Consider the following 24,034-nt stretch of genomic DNA (forward strand, 5'->3'; position numbering starts at 1 on the left):
AGTATTGTCAGCAAGAAAAAAAAATCTACCAAGCTTGAGTTGCTGCAGCCAACAACTACAGCAGTCAGGCTACATTATAGTGCTACACAAGAGCAGTCAAGGCTACAGTGCTACACTCTGGAGGCATGATTTTAACGGTGATTTTTTTGTACCAACAGTACTCGGTGACCTCGAGAAATAGAGATCTGTGTAAAAAATCGCTGTGGACAACATTTACATTATGAATAATTTGGATTAAAAAGATGGTTCCTGTTCAGACATTACTGACATAAACATTTTTGAAACTTGACCCATTACTAGAAGTGGGTCTGGATACAGTATACTGCACAATCTATAACACTAACAGTTATACACTTTGAAACCTTAACATTGTTACTGTAGGTGCTTTCCTACCTAAAGTAATCTCAATAATAAATCTGAGCTCTAGGAAGATATGAATGCTCTTGGAAAAATTCCCAGGAATTTGTTTTTTCTATACTTCCTCTAATTAAAGAACAGTATGGTTGGAAAAAAACAGATTGCTGTTAATCACCTGTCTAATGTTTATTTTAGGAACCATGTGAGGCAGCGTCCTTTGTTTGTGTGCTTACTCCCACTCCTGCATGTTCTTCCTTCAGTTAGTTTGATTGCCTTGGAGAGCGTTTAGCCTCTACCTCATTGTAAGAGTAAGGCACACTGTACAAACACACACACACACACACACACACACACACACACACACACACACACACACACAACACACACACACACACACACACACACACACACACACACACACACACACACACACACACACACACAAACACACACAGAGAGAGAGAGAGAGAAAGAGAGAGAGACCAATATTTTGTTGAGAAGTTTTTTTTTTTTATCTTAGTTCTAACAGTATACAAACAATGTGAAATCAACCTTATTTTATCACCAAATATAACATATTTGTTGAAAAAGCCACATCTTTGAAAGTGAAGGAGAGATGGGTGATGCATCTGAATACATGCACTGAGCCATGCAGCAGTATCCTTAATCCCCTCATGAAATAGCACCGTACAAAAATGGGTGTTTTGCGTCAGACATGGCACATTTCCCAAACAGCTATTCTCTGGGGCTTGATATAAATATGTCAGCTGAGTGTCTGAGGGAGATTTATCCTGCTAGATTAAAATAGAATGAATTTCCTTGTTTCCTGAAACTCTAACTGTGTTTTTCCTATTCTATGACATATTTTACCGATGAAACCGGGTGAATCATGCATCCAGGGATTTTTACTTGCTGAGCCATGGGTGAATTTACAGTCTGCTGTTTAGGTGATGAAAGAATAATTATAAAAAAAAACTCCTCTGTACATATTTGCAGTCATGACATAGGCCATGATGTCACTAAGATAAACATCCATGAAGATAAGGAAATTTGTTTCCCATAATGTAAACTAGTCTGGGTCTCTGAATAATAGGTAGGACAAACAGGCAGGAGCAGTGGCTGTATCTAAACTGCATTCACGGCTGGGTTTATTTATATAAACACATCCAGGTCTCAACCTCTCTACTCAAACCTGTCCAACTAACCATAACAACAACTGCAAAACTATAAATACAAACGGTCACACCCAACAGCTTTGCTGGCATTACAAATATGGAAGTGGCATAAAGGTAAACTGTAAAATGGGCTTAATGGTGCATGCCTGTTCCTCAGCAAATCTGAAGTGGTACTCTTGGAATGGCTTTGAAGACCTTTGCAATGTAAATAGTTTGGCATGATAGCTTGAAATTTATTTAAATCTACAAGGGACAAGCATTAATAGTATGCAATTCTGTTGGAGAGATGCTGCATGCAAGGCCTTAAAAAGTTCTTTCCTGTAGTGCCACTGTAAGCTGATTGATTAAACCCACTTACAAATGTCAGAATATTAATAATGCCTTTTGGAGACTGCCCTATATTATTTTTGTTCTGCTTGACATAATACATTTTGGGAATTTGTCCCAAACTTCTTTGCTTTTTCTACAGAAAGACTTTTTGTACCTCCCTTTCCTTCCCTTCCTGCTTAACGTCAGCAGTTGGTGGTAAACACTTTTCTGTGTATGTGACACATGCTGCAAGGTGTTGGAGAATTCCTGGAGGCTACTCAACAAATACAGAGGGTTCTCAGGTTCATACACAAATAACTTAGAACAATGGTGATGCTGTGAGTTATTGTTAAATAACAAAAACAGCAATGCTAAATCTAAATATCTGGCATATAATGTTTAGTACAGTGTGGCAAAATCCAGTAAAGTCTTATTTACTCTACAAAATTACACTTGAGTAAAACAACACTTTCTCAGTCTAAGTAAGGTTTTATAGACTTTAATAGACTTTATGCAGAATGTCAATTAAGCTGATGCGTTTTTCACAATCACGTCTTCCAGATCACAAATTAAAGTTTTGCAGAGGACCCTCATGTCTTTTGCATTTGCACTTTACCTGAATCCCCTGGCAGCTAAACAATAATCTTTGTCAAAGCAAATAGCTGCAACAAATTTATTGGCACCACTAAATGCCCCGGAAAGGAAACAGTTTTGCATGGTAGAATAAAGTGTCTATGGAGAACAATAGTGTCTAGGTGAAATACAGCAGTGGGAGGCTCACCTTTGGCCTTTGGTGGGCCGCTGGAGGTACTGTTTATATAAGAAAGCTGAGAGTGTTCGGCTGGTCTGCTCAAGAAGGAAGAGGTGTTGCAGGAAACACAAACCTGGACCAGGACGCGGCATGTAACCATTCTGTATGAGTGGTAAAGTGTATTACAGAGTGTGATAAACTGTATGTTTACTTTTATTTAAGTTATTGACATCTGATCAGTTGATTACATTTATTTTTTGACATCAATTTAGTCCTCCTCACAGCTCAGATTCACTTAAGATAACTATCTGTCATTATCCAAGTGTATATTTTCTATACATATTTTCTGATAAGTGTGTATAACTAAGTGTCAAGTGTATATAGAAGAAGCTTTGTCAAATCATATACAGTATATAAGACATAATCGAAAAAGTGTATGATTTTTCTACAAATGTGCCCTATCAATGGTCATAAAGTTTATTAATTATTTTCCAATGCCATCAACAGCTTGAATTATTTCTGTTAGGTTTGCCTGTCATGCCCATGTTTTTTTTACCTTTTAACCTAAACCTCACTCTTTTATTGTGACAAAAGTTTGTTGGTTTTGGAGCTCAACGACCAATGAAATTACATATACTTTCTGTGACTGGCTGAAATTGTTTACAGGTTAGCAACTATGGTTTTGGGGAACGCGCCCCAGGACTGTACAAACACCAGATTTTTGTTTGAGTGCAAACACACTGAATGGACAGTTTGACTACTGTGAGAAAAAATTTGCTGTATTGGATTGGAATTGTGGACGATAACATTGATTAAAGAAATGGAATATCAGTATAATTATTTTAATATCGTTGAGTCGTCAAGCTGGCACGCAGGCAGAAGTAGGCTAAACAAAGACAGAATACGCACTTCAGGCTTAAGAAAAAGTCATGAAAGAAAGATTATACAGCCTCAACAATACAATCATATGTCAGAAATGGTTCTAGGTGAGAACAGTTTATGTTTCAGTAAAAATAAGGTAAAACAATCCAAAAAGGTAAAAAAGAAAATAACATGGTGGGAGACAATTTATTTGCATAATATTTTAAGAGTATAGGAGGAAAATAATTTCTTGCCATTATCCAGCATAATACTGGTCTGTCTGATGAGTCTGTTTTGAGTTGTATTTTGGTTGTATCAGCCTGATCAACATACAAAGATAGCAGAATTCAGACATTCCCTCTAGATAGGTCTCTGTATTGCCATCTGTTGGGTGAATGATGCAACAACAAACCTTTTGTTTCTGACCTCCACTCTCTCTCTCATCTTACATACTGTCACTATTATTACAATCCCATTTCCAAAAATGTAGACTCATTTTGAATTTAATGCCAGCAACATCTCAAGCTGGGGCAACAAAAGGCTGAAAAAAGTGTGCAATGATAAAGAGGAGGAACATTTCACAACTAATTAGGCTATCATTAGAAAATCATTGCATGGGCTCAGGAAAACTCATACGGAGTGTCAGAACACATTGGACACAGTTTGATGCTCCATCCACAAATGCTGGTTAAAGAAGCCATATTTAGACATGAACCAGAAAGGCCGCTGTCCAATCTAGGGCTGAGCTCATTAATGATGGACTGAGGCAAAGTGGACAACTGTATTATTAGACAGTTAGACCCATCAAAATGTGTCATTCTTTTTGGAAATGATGGATTTCGGGTCTGCCTGGGCTAAAGAGAAGAGGCACCATCCAACTTGTTATTAGTGCAGTTGAAAAGCCAGCGTATGTGGGTGGATTCGTTCCTATATGGCATGGGCAGCTTGCACATGCACAAATAATGCTGAATTATATACAGGTTTTGCGCAAAATATGCTTTTATCCAGAAAAATCTTTTTCAGGGGAGACGTAGAATATTTGAGGAAAACAGAATCAAACTGCATTCAGTGTTGGTGCATCATGAAACACACAATTACACAAAAGCACAATTAGAAAGACCCTAGACTGTCAAGCAGCTATATCTGGTAAGAATGGGACATTTCATTCTGAAAACTCCAACAACTGGTCCAGCAACTGGTTCCCAAAAAGTGACAGACAGACTTGCTGAAAGAAGCGGTGAAGCAACACAGTGGTCAAAATGCCCGTCTGACATTGTTGTGACGGTTGCTAATGACGTGTTGACATATAATTAAAAAATTAAAAAATAAAAAGAAATAAAAAGAAGATTTGGAAATCTGTTACATTCTGTTACTACACAGTGTCTTTTTAGAAACCACTTGTACAAGGAAAATGTTTGCATGGTTGTAGGGGGTTTATAGGGGGTCAAATTGGCAAATTGACAGTCTTGTCTCATTTCATGCCAAGATCATCTTGCCATGTTTTTCTGACCTCTGTGTCTCTTTCTGAAGTAGTTTGCCTTTAGGCATTGTCTTTCAACATGAAAATGGCAGCCAATGCACAAACAAATGTTGTATTTAAACTGTTTTCAAAGGATCTAAAGTGTCTATAAAAAAAAAAAAACAATGATATTAGGAGCAATTTAAAACCACAAATCTGTATTTACAAATTGTGTTGTTTATTCTTAGCTCTGTGATGTTTTATTTAATATTTATTTAATAGTGTATTTGTGGTCCTTGTTGTAAAACATTGTATTAATTTGAAAATTTTTAAAAAAAAAAAAAAAATGTGAATAGATTTACAGGTGTTTAGATGTTTAGCTGGCAGATTTGCAGCAGACTGACAGTTGTTTCTCAGCATATGGGTCAAGTTTATGATGACCTTTTGCAGCAGGGTGTTACATTGTTTTATGAAGCTCTCACATTTTCCATACTGCATCTGTAAATTTGTTTGAAGGCTAAATTTCTCTGTATCATTTTCCTATCAAAGCTAACTCAGCAGACTCTTTGTATCTTTGTGGAAAGGAATTCAACCATTCCATTTGCAGCTAAAGCTAGAACTAACCCTCTGTTATCCACACGCAAGAGGCCACCCGTGTCTGTTCGTGGAATATCTGAATCAGTTTAATCGGTCAGCAGGATATTTAACTTAGACAGAGACATATTTTAGAGAATCTACGCTGCACTCAGAGGTGGTCAGATGAGCCAAAAGAAGAGGTGATCTTTGCTTTGTGGAATAATTTCTAGGTTATGATACCATTTTTGACATTTTTATTTATTTATTTGAACAGGGACAGTGCACAAAAAACATAATAAGATGTCTTGTGCCAGGTTGTAGCAAATTGCTAGTTTCCGCCCGTAGTCCCTGGGCAGGTAGATGCCATTAATTAGCCATACTTAGCACATATGAATCAGTGTGATGCTTACATGCATGATGACTTAATGCATGATGACTTAAATCTGCCTAAGACCAACTGACAAAGATTGTGCATACTATTTGCATTTTGCATACGTTTTGCTAGTCTTGCTCCAAGATAAATAAGCTAAGCAGCTCCATTCACAAGTCCACACACTGTCTGGGCAATATTTGGAGAATCTCTGACTGTTCTGAATCTGAATATCTCTGATTGTTTGATAATCTCCCTCAGCAGTTTTTTATCTGGAATTGCTGTCTTGGTGGATGGTCAGAAAACAAATATCCACTTCTTTGTTTCATAAAGTTGTACAAAATGATCATCATTGCACCATTGTGAAAATACACTTTAAGTATCATTTTAAAGACTCATGTCTTTCACATCGTTGAGACCCAATGAAACCCATGCGTTTCATATATAATTTGCTTTTGTATAATTATTAATTAGTTCAAAATATACAGTACAATGTCCATTTTCCCTAACATTTGAGAAGTTACACAAAAGTTGAAAATTATGATGCCATTTTTAAACACTGATTGTTCCATTATAAAACCATACATCTTCCTTGGTAATACATGCAGTAAGTTTAAAGCTCAGTCTCTTCCAAGGATATGTAATATTGGCAAATAATGAGTTTCACTACTGCTACTTTGTTTCACTATAACTGAATATAGGAGTGGAGTGCCGCTCGTGATCAATTACTTTTTTTTGGTTTGGAAATTGGACTAATTTTAACATCACTTTTCCCCTTTTTAAATGTATTTTCTTTTTTTTACTTTTTATTTGTTTATTTGTTTTGTTGTCTGTCTTGTATATCTTGGTGTCAATGGGTACGCTTATATTCACGCCCTGTCCGCATTTTTGTATTTGTTATTTTTTAAATGTATTTGTCATGTCTTGATGTCATGGGCACGCTGGCGACTACGCCGCTCCATCCGGCATCTTTTGTCTTGTTGTTATGTGTCTTGTTTGTGGAGCGCTTTGGGTTGCACTATGTGCATGTTAAACGCGCTTTAAAAATAAAACTGACTTGACTTGACTTGACTTGACTTGACTTGACTTTGAGCTATCTTTAATATGGACAATGCAATGTCACCACTTCCATGCTCTAACAGGCTCTTCTTTTAAACAGACTCATTTAAGGGGATATGGGATATCGCTTGTTCTTGCTTGTAACGTACAAAGCAATGCAGTGTCATGGCATCAGTGACAAAGAATCCCGAAAATACAAGACTCAACATTCAATGTTTACAATCCAATCAAGGGTTTGCACGCTTTAGGAATTGAGCTAGGTGTGAAAGATATTTGTTACCAAATATGACCATGAGTGTGTGTCTTAGTAATCATTTTTGTTAATTCTATATTGTTGGTTGTTTTTCTCTTACAGAAAGAAAATCAACCTATCAAAACCTAGATGTGGGTGATTGTGTTTCAGGTCCACTTTATTGTTTAATGATCACTTCTCCTCCACACCCAACACATAGCTCTATACACATAGCTGGTCTTTGTTGTATTGTTTTTGTTTATTTGTTTTTTGTGTTTTCCCTTCTATTGTTATGTATGTATGTGTAAAGCGACCTTCTACTGTGTAAAGCGACCTTGGGTTTGAGAAAGGTGCTATATAAAATAAACTTATATTATTATTATTATTATGTGACACAAAAGTACCAGTGTTCCATTAGTCCCATTATCCTTCATTTCACTGTATAGAATCTTTGAATTAACCATTCTGAATCCAATATAATATTATTATATTTCCTTCAACTAAAAGTAGCTTTATGATGGTACAAAACTTCAACCCCAACAGTGTATTGTAGCTATGTTGAATCTTGTAAATTTCCAAGAAGCTTTAAAGGTATTATCTGGCAACTGAGGGCTGGCCAGTGCTGTTGACATCAACACAATTGTAAGTATAGAGGGAATGGCTTTCTAAATTTTTGTTGTAGTAAAAATATTCCCCATAATAGTCTTTGTGGTGTAAGCAAGTCTCCACTGGTACAATGACTGTGTTGTTGCTTTCAGCTGCCAACAGGCACACCCAGGTTTGTATCACAGGCTGTTCATCCAGGGGGAGTTAGCCCTCAGGGACTATCTCACCTCTAACCCCGTCCCCCTATCCAGGGTCCATTCATACCGAGTGTCAGCCCTTCTCCCAGTCTGGACTGCTGCTCCCAAGAGGACCCTCCTTCCCCCACCTCACATCCCTCGTCCTGCCTAGCCCATGACATGCCACAGGAAAGCATTATTAGCTGTGCATGATCAGATTAGATGGCAGCTGTTCTCTCTAAGAGCAAGGATATGCATCTGGTGGAGAGTAGCGAAATCTGTCTGCCCCCACTGAAATACACAAGAATGTTTACATTTTCCTACACTAACAGAAGTAATCGAAATAACATGGCTCACAAAACTTCCTCATAACCATTCTTACCTAATCACTTATTCTCTGCTGTGTCAACACCATACTGTTTTCAAAATTAATATAGGTTGTAAATCTGGATGAATGAAAATGAATGTAGAGTGTAAAAATGCAATCATATGATGACAGAATAGCAGGTCAGGTAGGAACAACTATTTTGTACATCAATGGGGATCCACCAGCAATGCTTTTTGTCTGCTGCCTCTTTGTGTGTTTTATTGCTGTAAGCACCCTCATCAGTCCCACTGTGCAATCTGTGAGCACAGGCCGGAGCACTGTGAGGGGAAAACACTGGACAAAGAGAAGGACAAAAGTATGCAGTTGAAAATAATGAAAAGGAGCACTTCTTTTAATGAAGGATGTCACTTTCTCAGTGCATTTTTACCCATCTTGGTTTATGAAGTTGTGGAATTTTATGTCTCCTGTGAGTTTTCATATTGTGCTACTCTGTCCTCAATTGATAGTGCAGGGACAAATGAAAAGATTCTATACATGTGTTAAAACAGCAAACACCTCTGCTGACATCGCTATTGTTTTAGTTCCTATGAACCTACTCCAATTAGCTTGTAATTTTGCCAGATCACTTTGTCTAGTTTTCCGGTTTGTGTGAAGTCTTTGTTATTTTCTCTTTTGAATAGTAAGTCATAAGTGTGCGTGCGTGCGTACATCTGTGTGTGGGGGGTGTGTGCTGCTGCACACATAAGCCTCGCAGACTGATGCATAATGAAGGTGGTCACTGGTTCCCATGCCCTGCAATATGCACGGTCACCCCCACAGGGACCCCTCGGCTCCCTGTGACAAATCAGAAATACTGTCCATCTGCCAGCCCAGTATGGCCACAGATCAATACATACCTATAGGACACTGTCACTCACTATAAATAAAAAGATGAAAGTTTTCTCCAAAGGAAAAAACAAAACAAAATGCTCTATGCAGATTTCAAGAATAAGTAAAGTCACACAACAAAAATGGTATGGTACACTAGAGGCAAGACAGACCAAGAGAGGAAAAAAGAAAACAAGTTGCAGGAGTGTCTGTGGGCATAGACATCTGATAAATTGCAAGAGAATCTCTACCAGAACATTGGCATCAACAAACCATGTAGTGAGGATGCATATCTCTATATACAAAAACACATGGGGAAGGATCCCTTTCTACATAACAATTGTGATTCGATCGGGAGGGTGGGGTGGGGTGGGGTGGAGCCCTTGGACTCTGGTGGCACACTTCAGTGATTACAATAACAATAGCCTACATGAAAGACGCGAGCCTGCAGCTTCCACACACCACATGTTGCCCTGAACACACACAGACAACTGTGTGTCTGAGTGTGTGTGTGTGTGTCTGAGTGTGCGTGTGTTGATGTGTGTGTGTGTGTGTGTGTGTGGGTAGGTGGGTGTGCGTGAGTGTGTGTCTCTCTCTCTCGTGTTTATAGCACAGGAGTCTGAAGATCAACAAAGGTTTTGCACTGTCAAATGTTAGACCAGATAAACAGTTTTTTATTTCACACAGTCTGATTTTCTGTTTTATATAAGTGATACGTAAAAGTCAGTTTCAGGCAGACACTAGCTTACCATGTATATGAGTTATCATACAGCTGTTGGCCTTGGGCTGAACAAAGCAGATTACCATGATTTCCCTGACTCAGCAACAACAACCCCCCACAGTCCACAGTCAAACTAAAGTAGCAAGACGTATATGAAGCAAGATAAAGGGACATTTGCCATAACAAAACATCTACGTTAGATAGATTTATAAGCTAGTTAGAAGGTGGCCAGTTAACTTTTGTGCAAAAAGGCTTACACTGCCAACAAAAGTAATAGGTAAAAGAAAGTTCACTAGTAGGACTCATGTTTGTTTTACATTTGTTTATTATCTAAATATGAGAGTTGGAGTTGATAACTGTCCAACAAGAAATAGCTCACACAACTAAAGTTGACAAAATATTTAGGTGATGCATTTTTGCGCAAAGTCAAGACCTGAACCACTGTAAGGAAACCATTTATAGTCCTCAAAAGAGATCTATTATTATTATTATTAATAATAATAATAATAATAATAATTCCAGAAATCATACTGGAGGCAGAACTACAACAGACATACAGTTCACTTAATCATTCTATTTTGACTTATCCTAAGTGATGAACAAATATGCTATATTTATGATATGGTGTGTGTGTGGTGTGTGTGTGTGTGTGTGTGTGTGTGTGTGTGCGCGCGCGTGTGTGCCTGCTGTGGGGGCGCGTGCGTGTGTAGGCTTGTTCAATAGCTTGAGATGGACAACAAAGAACATGATGCTTAATGTCAAGAATGTGCTCCATATGGCCCCTCCACCTGTCGCTGTCCCGCCCACCGACGCATGGCCAGATGCACTGCATCTGCCGTATTTAACCAGTCTCCAGACCGGCGCACAGAGGTGAAGACGTAGTGAGCACGAGTACACTTTCCCCGTTAATCTTTTATTTTTACCAAAGTGGCCGACGCCACTACAATTTTGGGGATTTCTTTTTAAAAAAATTCGTTGCTTTAGGTTCTACGTATGTATCAGTAATATAAAATATCAGTTCCCCGGAACCATCGGATACTTTGTCCCCAGTTTTTAATTTGCAGGACAGGGCTTACAGCCTACAGAATGGATTATCTCAGATGTCTTTTGGCTGTATCGCTGGTTCAGATTGTAAGTAAAAGTCAAGTTTCATAGTTTAGGCTACAATTCATATGCAAGATTTCACGAGACCTTAATGTTTGATACATCCACTGATCTATCTCTGAACTTCACAGGTAACATCATCCGGGCTGTTTGAGCTGAAAATCCATTCATTCACCACAACACGACGTTATTGTAGACGGTCAAGGGAATGTAATATCTTTTTCCGAATTTGCTTGAAACATGCCGAGGATGTTATATCTGCTGAACCACCGTGTACGTTTGGAACAGGACAAACAAATATTCTACATGCTGATCAGAGCTCAATCGCGAACAGTGTGCCCATACGAGTACCTTTCCATTTCAAGTGGCCGGTAAATGTCATTTTGTTTCTTTAAACGTGGCACCCAGTTTTACTAACAGTAGCCTACACAAACGATAAAGTATACCCTGTGTTGACTGTATTCATCTTCTTTCATCCAGGGAACATTTTCTCTCATAATTGAAGCATGGAACGCCGAATCTACTACAGACCACACAGGTAGGGCTATAGTTCATTGTAGGATATTCGTTGTTGAGTTCCTTGTAGGCTTTCTTTTATTACAAAGTAAGAAGCGCATTGCGTTTTTAAAGTTCGATTCACAGTGCTTCATTTGCATTTCTTCTTTTATCTTTTTAACAGAAAATCAGAATAATCTTATCAGCCGTTTAGCCACAAGAAGGAGATTAGCAATCGGCGAGAGTTGGTCTCAAGATATTCACTATGGAGAGCAGAGTGAGATGCGATATTCCTACCACGTTTCCTGTGATGAAAACTACCACGGCGAAGATTGCTCTGATTATTGCAGACCTCGTGATGATACTTTAGGCCATTATACGTGTGATGAAAACGGATCCAGGGACTGTTTGGAAGGATGGAAAGGCCAGTACTGCTCTGAGCGTAAGTTTGTGTGTGTGTGTGTGTGCGCGCGCGCGCGCGTATGTGTGTTGTCGTCTGTATCCACTTGCAATTGTTAAGCCTACTTACGTCTGATTGTATTTCAAGTAAGTAACAACACTCATGTTTTCTGGAGGACCAGGGCTTTTCAGACAAATGTCCATGAACTGAGTAATAAAGCAAGCTGATTCTATGGGTGCATAAAAGGCTCCTGATAACTGACTTGACAGAACAATGCTTGCACAGTTAATGAGAGACATTCAGCTGAAATGGGTTGACCAACAATGTTTCAAGTGTAGTATTAATTCCAAAGGATTTAAGTAGCCTACATTCGAGAATTCCAAGGCATTTTTGTTATATGTATGTGTGTGTGTGTGTGTGTGTGTGTGTGTGTGTGTGTGTGTGTGTGTGTGTTGTCTGTGACTTGATTTTCTTCAGTTATTTTGACATGTTATCATTAACATGATCAAATACACCATTCAGACATACAAATATAAATATGGAATGTTTATGACAAACATTAGAAATATTTCCATGAAACACAGGATATCTTTCTCTCTCTCTTTATATGTGTGCTTATGTGTATGTGTGTGTGTGTGTGTGTGTGCGTGTGTGCATGTGTGTGTGTGTGTGTGTGTGTGTGTGTGTGTGTGTGTGTGTGTGCATGCGCGTGTGTGAGTCTCAACTGCCTTCCTCCTCACCCAGTTCCCTTTGTCTGGGAGGGACAATAGAAGGAGCAGACATCAGTCCTAAGAGACACATGTTGGAGTAGAGGCGGAGGCTGCAGACAAAGGCCTGCATTAGTTACCTCTGTGGGCTCACCAGCTGCTGCTCGCACACTTAACGCAGCTATTGATCTGCGGAGGCAGGGGGTATGGCGGGGAGAAGTGTGTGTGTGAGTGAGCGAGACAGAAATATTGGAATTCCCTTTGTAACCCCAGCTCTCCTCTGCTATTTGTCACCACCCCCCACCCCCCCCCCTCTCCACCACAGCCATCTGCTCCTCGGACTGCAGCGAGGCCCACGGCTACTGTGAGTCCCCTGGGGAGTGCAAGTGCCGCTTGGGGTGGCAGGGGCCCCACTGCACTGAGTGCGTCCGCTACCCAGGCTGCCTCCATGGAACCTGCTCCCAGCCCTGGCAGTGCATCTGCAAGGAAGGCTGGGGAGGCCTGTTCTGCAACCAGGACCTCAACTACTGCACAAACCACAAGCCGTGCGCCAACGGGGCCAGCTGCACCAACACCGGCCAGGGCAGTTACACATGCACATGCCGGCCAGGGTTTGGTGGCACCAACTGTGAACTCGAGATCAACGAGTGTGACTGCAACCCATGCAAGAATGGAGGCAGCTGTAACGTGCGTCAAGTTCTTTAACCTAATTTATTCTTAACCCTCAAAACATTACAGCCATAACTTAGGCAAGGATCACATTGACCAGCGGCAAGCGGCAGGTTTCCTATTGTTCTCTATGGTTCGGCAGCAGGTGGAACGGTGGCAATGCTAGCGTAACACTAGCGTTGAACTTGGTTCAACTTTCAAACTGCAACGTGAGCATATTCAATTGTCAGTTAAGGCAAACCGTTTGTGTTACCATAGGAACGAGATAGAACTTATTATGGTCTGAGCGTTGCGTTACGCTTGCCGCTGGCCAATATGATCCCCGCCTTAGAGATGATGTTGAACTTTATGATTACGATTGAGCTAAATTTAGAGCCATTTTGTTTTCATTCCTATTTCTACTAATATTCATGAAATGTTCATGCAACAGTATAACAACAAATGTTTTTTTCCCCATGTAGGATCTGGAGAATGACTACTCGTGCACCTGCCCCCAGGGCTTCTATGGTAAAAACTGTGAGATCATTGCCATGACCTGCGCCGATGACCCTTGCTTTAATGGTGGCACCTGTATAGAAAAGCTGACAGGAGGCTATAATTGCCAGTGCCTCCCAGGCTACACCGGCTCTAACTGTGAGAAGAGACTTGATCGTTGCAGCCACAAGCCTTGTTCTAATGGTGAGTTTGTGAAGTAAAATGTTGTCTTTATGACTGAATTTTGTATTTGTGAATTTTGGTTCAACTCTTGATTAACTCTTAATTAATTAACTCTTAATTCAATCTTAACTCTTAATTATTTTTTCTAAATAATTCTGTAATTGAATTTGCCTTTATAGATGGCCTTACTAGTTATTTTACTATGGCAAATGTGCATTTATTGTGTCTTTACCTTCCTCCAGGGGGTGACTGTGTGGATTTGGGCCAGAGTGTCCTCTGCCGGTGCCGTCCAGGCTTCACTGGACCTGACTGTAACATCAATGTGGATGACTGTGCCCAAGCTCCCTGCCAAAATGCTGGCACATGCGTCGATGGTGTCAATGATTATGTATGTAGATGCACACTGGGTTACTCTGGCAAGAACTGCAGCGTCCGTGCTGATGCTTGCCTGGTGCATCAGTGCCAGAATGGAGGCACATGTTACACTCATTTTAGTGGCCCTGTCTGCCAGTGTCCCCCTGGTTTCATGGGTCCAAGCTGCGAGTTCCCTGTGCGACCAAGCTTTGAGAGGGCCTACTGGCGAAGTCCCTCATCCTCTGGACTCTCCCCAGCTGCCCTGGCCACTTCAGTCATCCTGGGCATGATGGCCTTTGGCCTTGCTGTCTGCGCTGTGATTTTGCACCGACGGAAGAGGGTGAAGCAGATAAAGAGGCAGCAGCTTTGCGACTCAGTCTTCAACGATCTGGAGCCAGAAAACGTCAGCAACTTTGGCTCAAGCTACCCAGATGAGAGGGGTGACTACCTTAGTCACATTGGAGGCAGGAACAGCCATGGGAAGATCAGCAACAATGATGGCCGGCTCAGCCTCTCCTTGTGCCCTGGCATGACAGACAGAGGAGGCCCTGAATTCATATGGAGCAGTTCAGCTGTTGGAATGGGACTAAGATGAGAATTCTAGAATTCTTAGCATGCATCCATACAGACACAAACACACAAAGGACAAACAAGGCATATTTTATACACATGCTTGCTTACAGATCAGGACTGCATTATGACTAGCATGCAGACACGACACCAAGTTGACAAACATTAGAATACATATTTTTCTGAACTTCACCAACCAGGTGTAGCTTGATCTGACACTTATCTGGGCTTTGTCTCCATAGCACTACTCTGATTCCAATCAAGTAAGGCTTGGACTTGCCCAAACATCTATAATGATCACCAGCCAATTTCTGTATGAAACTGGCATTATTTAAGATGTTTAATTGCCTTGGACATTTTTCACAATTTCGAAGTATAAAAGTTGTGAAGTTGATGATCTTACGTGACCTACCTTTTTGTCTTAGTAAATGAATGAATAATGTAAACACAAATATTTTCATCATACTAAAACTAAAAGTATTTGTTTTATTTTTAATAGAGCCCTGGGGATTATTTATTTATTAATTTAGATTTATTCCATATGATTTATTCATTACATTTATTTTCAAATCACTTGCTTTTAAAAGTCATTGTTTATGTTTGCCCAAAGATAAATTTGGTACAGTTGTTTTGTGTACAGATTTCTGTTAATTTATTCTTATGTTTTGCCATTTGTACATGTCTATTGAAGTGACCATCATATGTTGTTCAGCAAATCACTGTTGTGGGTGTGCGTTTATAAAATCTGACCCCACTAGCTCATCTACCTTAAAAAAAAAAACACTGTATATGATGGTGTGGCCTTTTTTATTGCTTGCCATAGATGTGAAACTCACTCCTTAGCAGCCCTGGTGTGTTGTGCCTGTGGTAATCTCAAGAACATCCATGGGTGATGTTTAATGTGAGCAGGTTGTTTAATTGGCCATTTTTTGAAAGTCAATTGAAGCCTACCCAACCATATTTTCCCTTTTATTCTGCCATCACATTCTGACTAGTCTTTGAACTGTGGGAACAATCTCCATGATGGCCTCCCCTCTACTTTTCCCTCCTTGGTGTGTCACACGACACTTCGAACTTGTGCATCATTATTTATTTATATAAATGTGTTTATTTATTGAATTATTTATACATGTACTCAGGTCCCTCGTGGCAGACTTAAATTGTCTGCTGTATAGGAGGCGGCTGTAAAAATACAGCACATTTAACAAGGCTGCTACAGCTGATGGGCCTGTATCCCATCAAGTTAATGTTGTCTGACCTGTTACTATTCACTGGCAAAGATGTAACCAAGGAAACCTTGCTACATGGGAATTCTATTTACTGAGTTGTGAATGCAGATTGGCTGTACTGAGAAGCCAGTCTCATTAAATAATTGAGATAGTATTTTGTTTAGGCTACAAGATAATACAACCCAAATTCCGAAAACGTTTGGACGCTTTGTAAAATGTGAATAAAAGAATAATGCTATGATTTATAAATAATTTCAACCCTATGTAATTGAGAATAGTTCGAAGACAACATTTGACTATTTCAAGGAAAATATAAGCACATTTTGAATTTGATGTCAGCAACACGTCTCAAAATGTTGGGATGGGGGCAACAAAAGGCTGGAAAATTTGTGTAATGATAAAAGGTGGAACATTTCACAACTAATTAGGTGAACTCGAACCATGAATGGGATGAAAACAAGAGTATCCCAGAGAGACTGTGTCTCTCAGAAGTAATTCTGTGTAAACCTGTGTTGGCAAATGATGAAACAATATAAGTATAATGTTGTAATAATGTTATAAATTGTGAAGGATTTGAGGATTCCGTCATCTACAGTACATAACATCACTAAAATATTCAGAGAATCCAGAGGAACCTTCAAAACAACAGGGCTGAAAAAAATTGGATCGCCATGGTCTTTCGGACCTCAGATGGCACTGCATTAAAACCAGATATTTATCTGTAAAGAAAATCATACTATGGGCTCAGGAAAACTTCTGATAACCATTGTCTATGTGCACAGTTTAATGCTCCATTCACAAATGCTAGTGTAAACTCTACCATGCATACCACTCTACATTTTATTTAGACATGATACAGAAATGCTACCATCTTATCTGAGCCTGAGCTCATTTTAAATGGACTAAGGTAAAGTGGAAAAGGGTCCTATGGTTGGACCGATCAAAATTTCCAATTATTTTTGGAAATCATGGACTCCTTTGGGCTAAAGAGGGGAAGGACTATTCAACTATCCAACTTGTTTATAATACTCAGTTCAAAACCCAGCATCCATGATGGTGTGGAGGTGCATTAGTGCCTGCATGGGCATTTTGCACATCTGGCAAGGCAGAATCAATTCTGAATGATGTACACAGGTTTTAAGCAACATATACTGTCATCCAGACTATATATTTTCAGGGAAGACTTTGCATATTTCAGGAATACAATGCCAAATTGAATTATTGACATATTGAAACAGTATTTCTACAAAGAGGAAGAGTCCAGATGCTAAAATGGCCTGTCTGCAATCCAGACCTGTCTAATTGGGTACATTATGGAATGAAATTGGGCCTATAATGGGACCACAGTACTTTCTCAAAACTCTATACTAGCATCCCTGACTGAATACAGAAACAACTGATGTTTAACAAATTTGGGTGTTACCTGCAGGGGCCAGTAGGCTACATCTGGCATAATCACTCAATTAAGCATTGCTTTCCTTGTTCTCACCAACGTGTAGCCTATCAGAGAATGTCTAATAAGGGTAAACGGGCTCTGAGTCTACTTAGCTTAGTCTACTCAGTGGAAATAAATGGCTAATTTCGATAATTTTCCTTTTAAAACAAATATGCTGATTGGTTAGCCTCTACCATTAGATGAAACCAAATGATGATTAAGCCTAGATGAAAACAGATGATTAGATGAAACTATATCAAATCTACATTTTCATTTTTAGTTCACCATGGCACAAATAACGACGACAAATATAAGTGCTGTTATTTCAGGACCATAGACAGCGCTATAATTGTTTGTTGCGTTGTCGATATGTTTCCCCCCCAACCTAACAGCTCGCTGTAGACCAAATAAAGTAGGCTAAAAAACAAACCTCTCTGCTAAGCCCAAAAACAAATACAAAAGAAGGATGCATTATATGGCTTTGTTAACAAAAAACGAAGACATCTTTGAAGGGTAAGCTTTAAGGGTAAGTTTTATTCTATGGAGCGAGCAAGTTGGGTCTTAGCTAGGCATTTTCTTTCAGGTCAAAGCATGATAATCAGTAATAGGCTAGTGACAAATGGTCAGAAAGGGCTTTAGTTTTTGAGATACCCCTACCGGAGGTAGAACTAAACGCAACAATGTTTTCCTAATCTCTAAGGTCTCCCATATATGAAATGGATTCTTGGCTAAAAATATTTTACTGCTAAGATTGTTAAATTAACAGATATTGTTATACACCCCAAAGCCTGTCTGTATTGGAGTTAAGGCATATAAATTAGTGCAGATCAATCACACAAGCTCTGAGAACGTTGAAACTTGGCATGTTTATAGTCAGGAAGTTGCTTTACCTTCTAGAAAAGACTGGATGTGAATATCTTGATGTATGGAATGAATAGAGATATGTGAACATGCACCTAAAATAAGCAGACATGCAAAAAATGAATATCTATGCAGAATGTTTTCATTTACTTTGTAGCTGTTTTACCAGGGATTATCATAGAAACACATATGATGGCTTATGGGAAAGGTAGGGTTGTTCTGAATCCAACAATACCAAATATGTAAATATAGTATAACGAATCAGGGTGTTCTGTTACTCAATGTATGAGGTGTCCAAAATGAAAGAAAATGGAACACTGGCAAAATACAGTCTCAAGTCCAAATCACATTATCAGTGGTGAGAAGAATGTTGACATTCATTTGTTACTGCAAGGTAAGCAAGGCTCGAATGATCTTTTTGTCTTTAAGGGGCACCAGGCAACGTTTTCGTGTTAATTAATCATCTTTGTAAGTTGGTATATGGTTAAATGACTCATTACAGGGCGAATGAAGACTCTCTCGCCCGCCCCTACTGCCTGTAAGAAGAATATCCCACTTGCAAGTTCGGTGTATCCTACCCGCCGACCGAAGCAGGATCAGTTTACATCCTGCATACAGCACAGAGGCAGGCTTACGAAACTCTAGCGATTGTTGCAAACGTGTGTATAATGGCAGAGCCGGCGAAGAAGCAGCGAAAACCCTTGACGGAAGATGCAAAGAAAAGGAAAAAAGCTTCAGACCGGCGAGGGGGAGTGTCGTAAAGAAAAAGCATCAAGCTTGCCTGGTGTCCCTTTAAGGGGGTCTCTCTATCTCATAAAAAGTTGGCACATCCCAAGGCGATACAATTAAATAACCCAGGCGCGAGTGATGCTTTTGCGCAGTATGCACACGGTAGGCCTAGGCTATAACTTGACACACACACACAGCTGACAGATTTTTCATAGAAATGGATTCCTTTTTATTAATTTCAACATATTATTGATTGCAATAGTCCATATTTCATTTCAATCCCTAATCAAAGCTATCAGCATGTCTGCACTAAGGGGCCATCCACATGGAGACGCTTTTTGGTTTAAACGTACATGTTTTGCATAGTGTTGGCCGATCGTCCAAACGAATCCTGTATCGCCCTGCCCGAAACCGCACTTTTTTGAAACATATCAGCTGCCTTGAACTTGACACGTATTGCCTAACAATACTAGTTCTCATACATGACATTACCTACAGTTACACACAGTAGGATAAATATCACAACTTGTGCTGCGCAGTGCCAATAGCTTATCATGACTTGGTCTGAACAGGACTGAACAGTGAAACACATTTGGAGAGCTATACACTACTTGGATGTAACATTGAGCCCCTGCTTGTGGTGAACAGCATATGTGACACCAATTAGTCCACATACATATTTAAGCAATACAATGCAATGCAAACTATGTTTTTTGGAATTTTAATGAAGTGTCTCTGGGCATATCTTTGGGGATTTTCTGGATAAACTGGAAATGATTCTGGAGAAAAAGCCCCTGCGAGGTTTCTTCTCTGGTGAAGCAGATGTAGTCGTGCCACTCGAGGCAACTGGTGCAACACATGGTAGGCAGCCTGTACATAGGACAGCTATGAAATACAAAAGTTATGATCATTTTAGTCATCCTGTAGTTTTTGTAATTTTGTATGCAAAATTAGTAATTGCTATCAACAATGACACCAATGTCTTACTTGGAACAGCATGAGCAGAGATCGGATCCAAGTTCTGCGCCTCTCCATTATTGCCTGACTTTGATTTCTGATAGATAAGCATATACAATGAAGTGACATAATGGTAATTGTCTAAAATTTGAACAAAACAGTAATTGTAGTAGGCTGTGTCAATTAAAGGTATTTTACCTTCAGACCAAGAAAGGTTTTGATTTTGGAGATTTTTGGTAGGAACCCAAGTGTCCACTTCTTGGTCTTCTCTTCCTTTGGATTTGGCATATCAGTGGTTTGCATGAACTCACGTGTTAGGGAGGTGACCAGACACGTCTCAAAGCAAGGATCCTCTGACATCATCGCCTTCAGAAGAATCTCCTTACCGCCAAACTCATGCAGGAGATCATTGTAAATGGCTTTGAAGACTTTTCTGATTCTCACATCATGTGGACATGCCTTACTTTTTGCGATGCCCAAGGCAGCATCAATTTCTGTGATTATCCTGTCAATTAGCACTCTAGATATGTCCAACATATCGTCAGTGAGTGACTCTTGATCCTTCAACTTAGAAAGTAGTCTAATGACTAATATAGAGACCAGGTTGGTGTAATCCTCTGAGGTGGAATCCATTGGGTTCAGAGAGGAATAAGAGAAACCCATACCAATATCCTTGGTCGCTGAAATTTGTGTCGGATCACCTGAAGAAGGTCTGCTAAAAAGACACATATTATCAGGTAATGGCTGCTGGTCTGTTTGGGCCTCTAATTCCCCTGTTGTTTGCAGAGTCGGGGCTAGCAGGTTAATCACATTCCTTGCCATAACTGTAGGAAGATCTTGTAAAGTGCTCTGCAGTATTTGTGAAGGAGATCTCGAGGCACTTTGGGGTACTATTTCAGACAAAGAATGTAGAAAACTGGGGCAAGATGCAGAGGATGAAGCATGTTGGAAAACTCCTCCAACATCCATTTTCCAAGGTGATGGAATGTTGAAGCAAGGAAGGAAAAAATGCTTCACCGTCTCCTCAGCATATATCTGAACAAACTGTCTGACAATATCATTTTTGGGGAATTTGCCACTCTGTCCTAAGTTCAAAAGAAGATAATCAGAGACAGACTTTGTGGCCGTCATTCCTTTTTGGTCCTTGATGTAAAGATGGTGAATCAGATTACAAAGATTGTGGGAGAGTGAGCTGAGTCTATCATTACATAGCAATCTCTCCAGCCTTTCCCCCACTGAGGTAAGATCCTGAGCGGGTGAGAGAGAGTCATTCTGTACCAGCTCAGCAGAGATGGTGTTAACAATATTGATAATTGAATCACGATTGATAGGAGAGGACTCATTTTCCTCCATATCATTCATGTCACTATAAACATGTCGCACAGGAGGTGCTTCAGCAGGTGTCTCACCTCAGACCTCAATTTTGATAATTTGCTTTTGGAAGCAGTGGATGAGTAAGAATTTGACTTTTGTGGCTCTTTCCTTAACTGGTCATCCTCCTCTTCAACGTTGTCTGTTATCTGTTCCTCTGAATAATCCAAATCAACAGATTGCGCAAGTTCCTCCAGAATAAAACCAAGCACCTTGCTAATGGCTTCTTTGTCTTTGTCCTCAACTTTGGAGTGTGCGAGGTGGTACTTGGCAAACACATTTTTTAGTTTTCTCCTGAAGCTCTGGAATGTTTTGCAAGTTTTGGACCAGATTTTCACATCAGCATCTTCAGTTGTTTGAGAGATGATTTCAGAAGGTTCTATATCCTTATCAATGCATTCTTTCATGTCAGAGCATGGGCTTGCTGGAATATCAGGGGTGTCTGTGGCATCCAGAAGTTTCTGCACCACATTAGTCACTTCTGTGACTAAATCAGAAGCAGCATTCTGAAACTCCATTTGTGGGTCTGCCTTGGAAATGAAAGCACCAGCCACTTTGTGTGAATCAAGAGAGTCTGTTGAACTCCTGATAGTGAGCAGTAAAACATCGCTCACAAGCTTGGTGGCTTTACTTTGAAACTCACCTTCTGAGAGTTTCTGGCTAAGCTTTGTATGTAAAGGGGCTGTTTCATCAGTGTAATCCTCATCACCAAGTCTTTGAATAGGTGACTCAGGTGGGGCAAAATAAGCTTCAAGCTGCATTATTATATTTTTGTCTTCAGTTGAGACAGCATGTGATGTATCACACTCTGCATTTTCACCCACCATCTCGTCTTTGTATAATGTCAAAACCCTACTCAGAACTTCTTTGGTGGCATCCTTGAGATCAACCAGTGGGTGGATGTTGCGCTCTTCTGAAGGGGGATGCTCAAACTCACTGTTGCAATTTTGCTCTTTTGTAGGTTCCTGTACTAGTTGTTTGACCAAGCCTATTCCCTTGAAAGACATTTGAGTAAAAAAATCTTCCATTTTGTTAAGCAGATTGTGATACAATTTTGAAGCTTTAGTGAAGAAATTCTCCTTATGTGGCTTGTCACATTCCACCTTCATTGAATGCATAGACTCGACACAACCCTGCAGGTCAGTCAAAATCTGATTTACCATGATTGATGCAGCAGACTCTACATCTACATTAGGTGTGTCTGTGTCAGTGTCAGACGTCTCTGTTTCCACTGGAAGGAAAAAGAAGGAGCTCACCTGAACCCTTTCTGGCAAATAATGTTGATCCAGTGTGCCTTTAGAATTATGGCTTCTGACTGTTTTAAGTACGGCTTCGCTTACTGCCGTAAGAGCATTTGTTTGAAAAACTTCACAAGACAGTTTCTGAAGACATGCCAAAGAAGAGGACTCTCTGCCTGTTGAATCGTAAGTCCTTGTGACATTCTCAAATGAATACTTGCTGGAGTGATCACTGCTGCTCTCTAAGGTCATTGAAGAGCTTGAAGAGATCAAATCGTCCAGTTGGAAAATTACTTTTTCCACAAATGTGTCAGCAGGGGCACTGGAAGGTACACATGGTTCCTCAGCCTCCTTCGACAAGAGGGTGGTAAGGACCCCTTTCAAGGCATCTCTTGTGCATTCATCAAGTTGAGTCTGGGTCAAATAAAACTCACCTAAAGCCACACTATGTGTGCCATCACTATGTACTTTTCTAAGCAGTGGCCTGGTACGGGGCAGCAACTGCTCACTGCAAGTACTGGTTGGTTGGACACCTGAGTGCTGAGCAGAAAAAACATCCATAACCTGCATGGCCTCTATTGTTTCGATATCAGGGGTTGACATGCCTTTGCGCCACAGAATCAGTGGGTTCTTGAAAAACTCCTTTAACTTTAGTTGGACTTTGTCGTAAAGCCCTTTTGCCGCTTCAACAGTCTGATTCTTGGGTGCATCTGGTACCACTGAGGGCTCGCCAGATGGGGTTTCACTTGCTGTTTCCTCATTTATAAATGATTCTCTTGCACATTCAGTGGATTCTACTATAGATGTAATCTCCTCCACAAATGCATCGACAATCATGGAACCAACAGAGTAAACTGAATGAGGAGAGTGGCAAGAGAAAAGATCCTCGTCTTCCATATTGATGTTACTCTCAAGAACATACCCAGATGAAAAGCAAGGTCCAGTTGAGCACGTGGAATGCACAGCTTTGACCTTTTCAGTGAGAACATCACTGATAGCCTTCTTTGCCTTTGTGGAGAATTGGTCACTAGAGAGCCTCTCCAATGCAAAACTTGAACATTGGCCTGAATTCTGGCCAAGCTTTTCTCCCTCACAAACGTTGAGCTCACCAAGGTCATCAGTATCAAGAGCAGGAATATGGTTCGAAGAAACACTTTGGAAAGCCAGAATTTTAACAGCCCTCTTCATGGTCGTTAGTAGTTTTTTAGCAGGATGGTTCTTTTCATTTCCATCCAAACATGTTTCCATTTCATGTATGATGGTAGTCATTGCCTCTGCAGTAGTTGAGACCAGTATGGAATTGTCTTCCACAAGAGAAGAAGCCTGGGTTTTTGAGGGCTTATGTTGTTGAGCCATATATGATTTCAACTTCAAAGAAATATTTTTCATCAGTTCAATGCTCTTGATCTTT

At 40.0% G+C, this 24,034-nt stretch overlaps 2 protein-coding genes across 2 annotated transcripts; one reads left to right on the forward strand and one right to left on the reverse strand.

Moving 5' to 3' along the window:
• Window positions 1-10,723: 10,723 nt before the first annotated feature.
• On the forward strand, window positions 10,724-16,281 carry LOC125285267 (delta-like protein B). The gene is made up of 7 exons (XM_048229626.1): window positions 10,724-10,978; window positions 11,083-11,322; window positions 11,432-11,489; window positions 11,631-11,888; window positions 12,879-13,240; window positions 13,684-13,900; window positions 14,122-16,281. Exons 1-7 carry the CDS (start codon window positions 10,934-10,936, stop codon window positions 14,826-14,828), a joined length of 1,887 nt encoding a protein of 628 aa, XP_048085583.1. The 5' UTR covers window positions 10,724-10,933; the 3' UTR covers window positions 14,829-16,281.
• A 3,467-nt stretch (window positions 16,282-19,748) lies between these two features.
• Window positions 19,749-21,417, reverse strand: LOC125284850. Its single transcript, XM_048228985.1, has 3 exons — window positions 20,213-21,417; window positions 20,045-20,111; window positions 19,749-19,942 (listed from the first exon to the last, which is right to left on the reverse strand). Exons 1-3 carry the CDS (start codon window positions 21,374-21,376, stop codon window positions 19,779-19,781), a joined length of 1,395 nt encoding a protein of 464 aa, XP_048084942.1. The 5' UTR covers window positions 21,377-21,417; the 3' UTR covers window positions 19,749-19,778.
• Window positions 21,418-24,034: the final 2,617 nt, after the last annotated feature.

The sequence above is a fragment of the Alosa alosa genome, chromosome 20 (genome assembly GCF_017589495.1).
Source record: "Alosa alosa isolate M-15738 ecotype Scorff River chromosome 20, AALO_Geno_1.1, whole genome shotgun sequence".
In the NCBI taxonomy this organism is placed as follows: Eukaryota; Metazoa; Chordata; class Actinopteri; order Clupeiformes; family Clupeidae; genus Alosa; species Alosa alosa.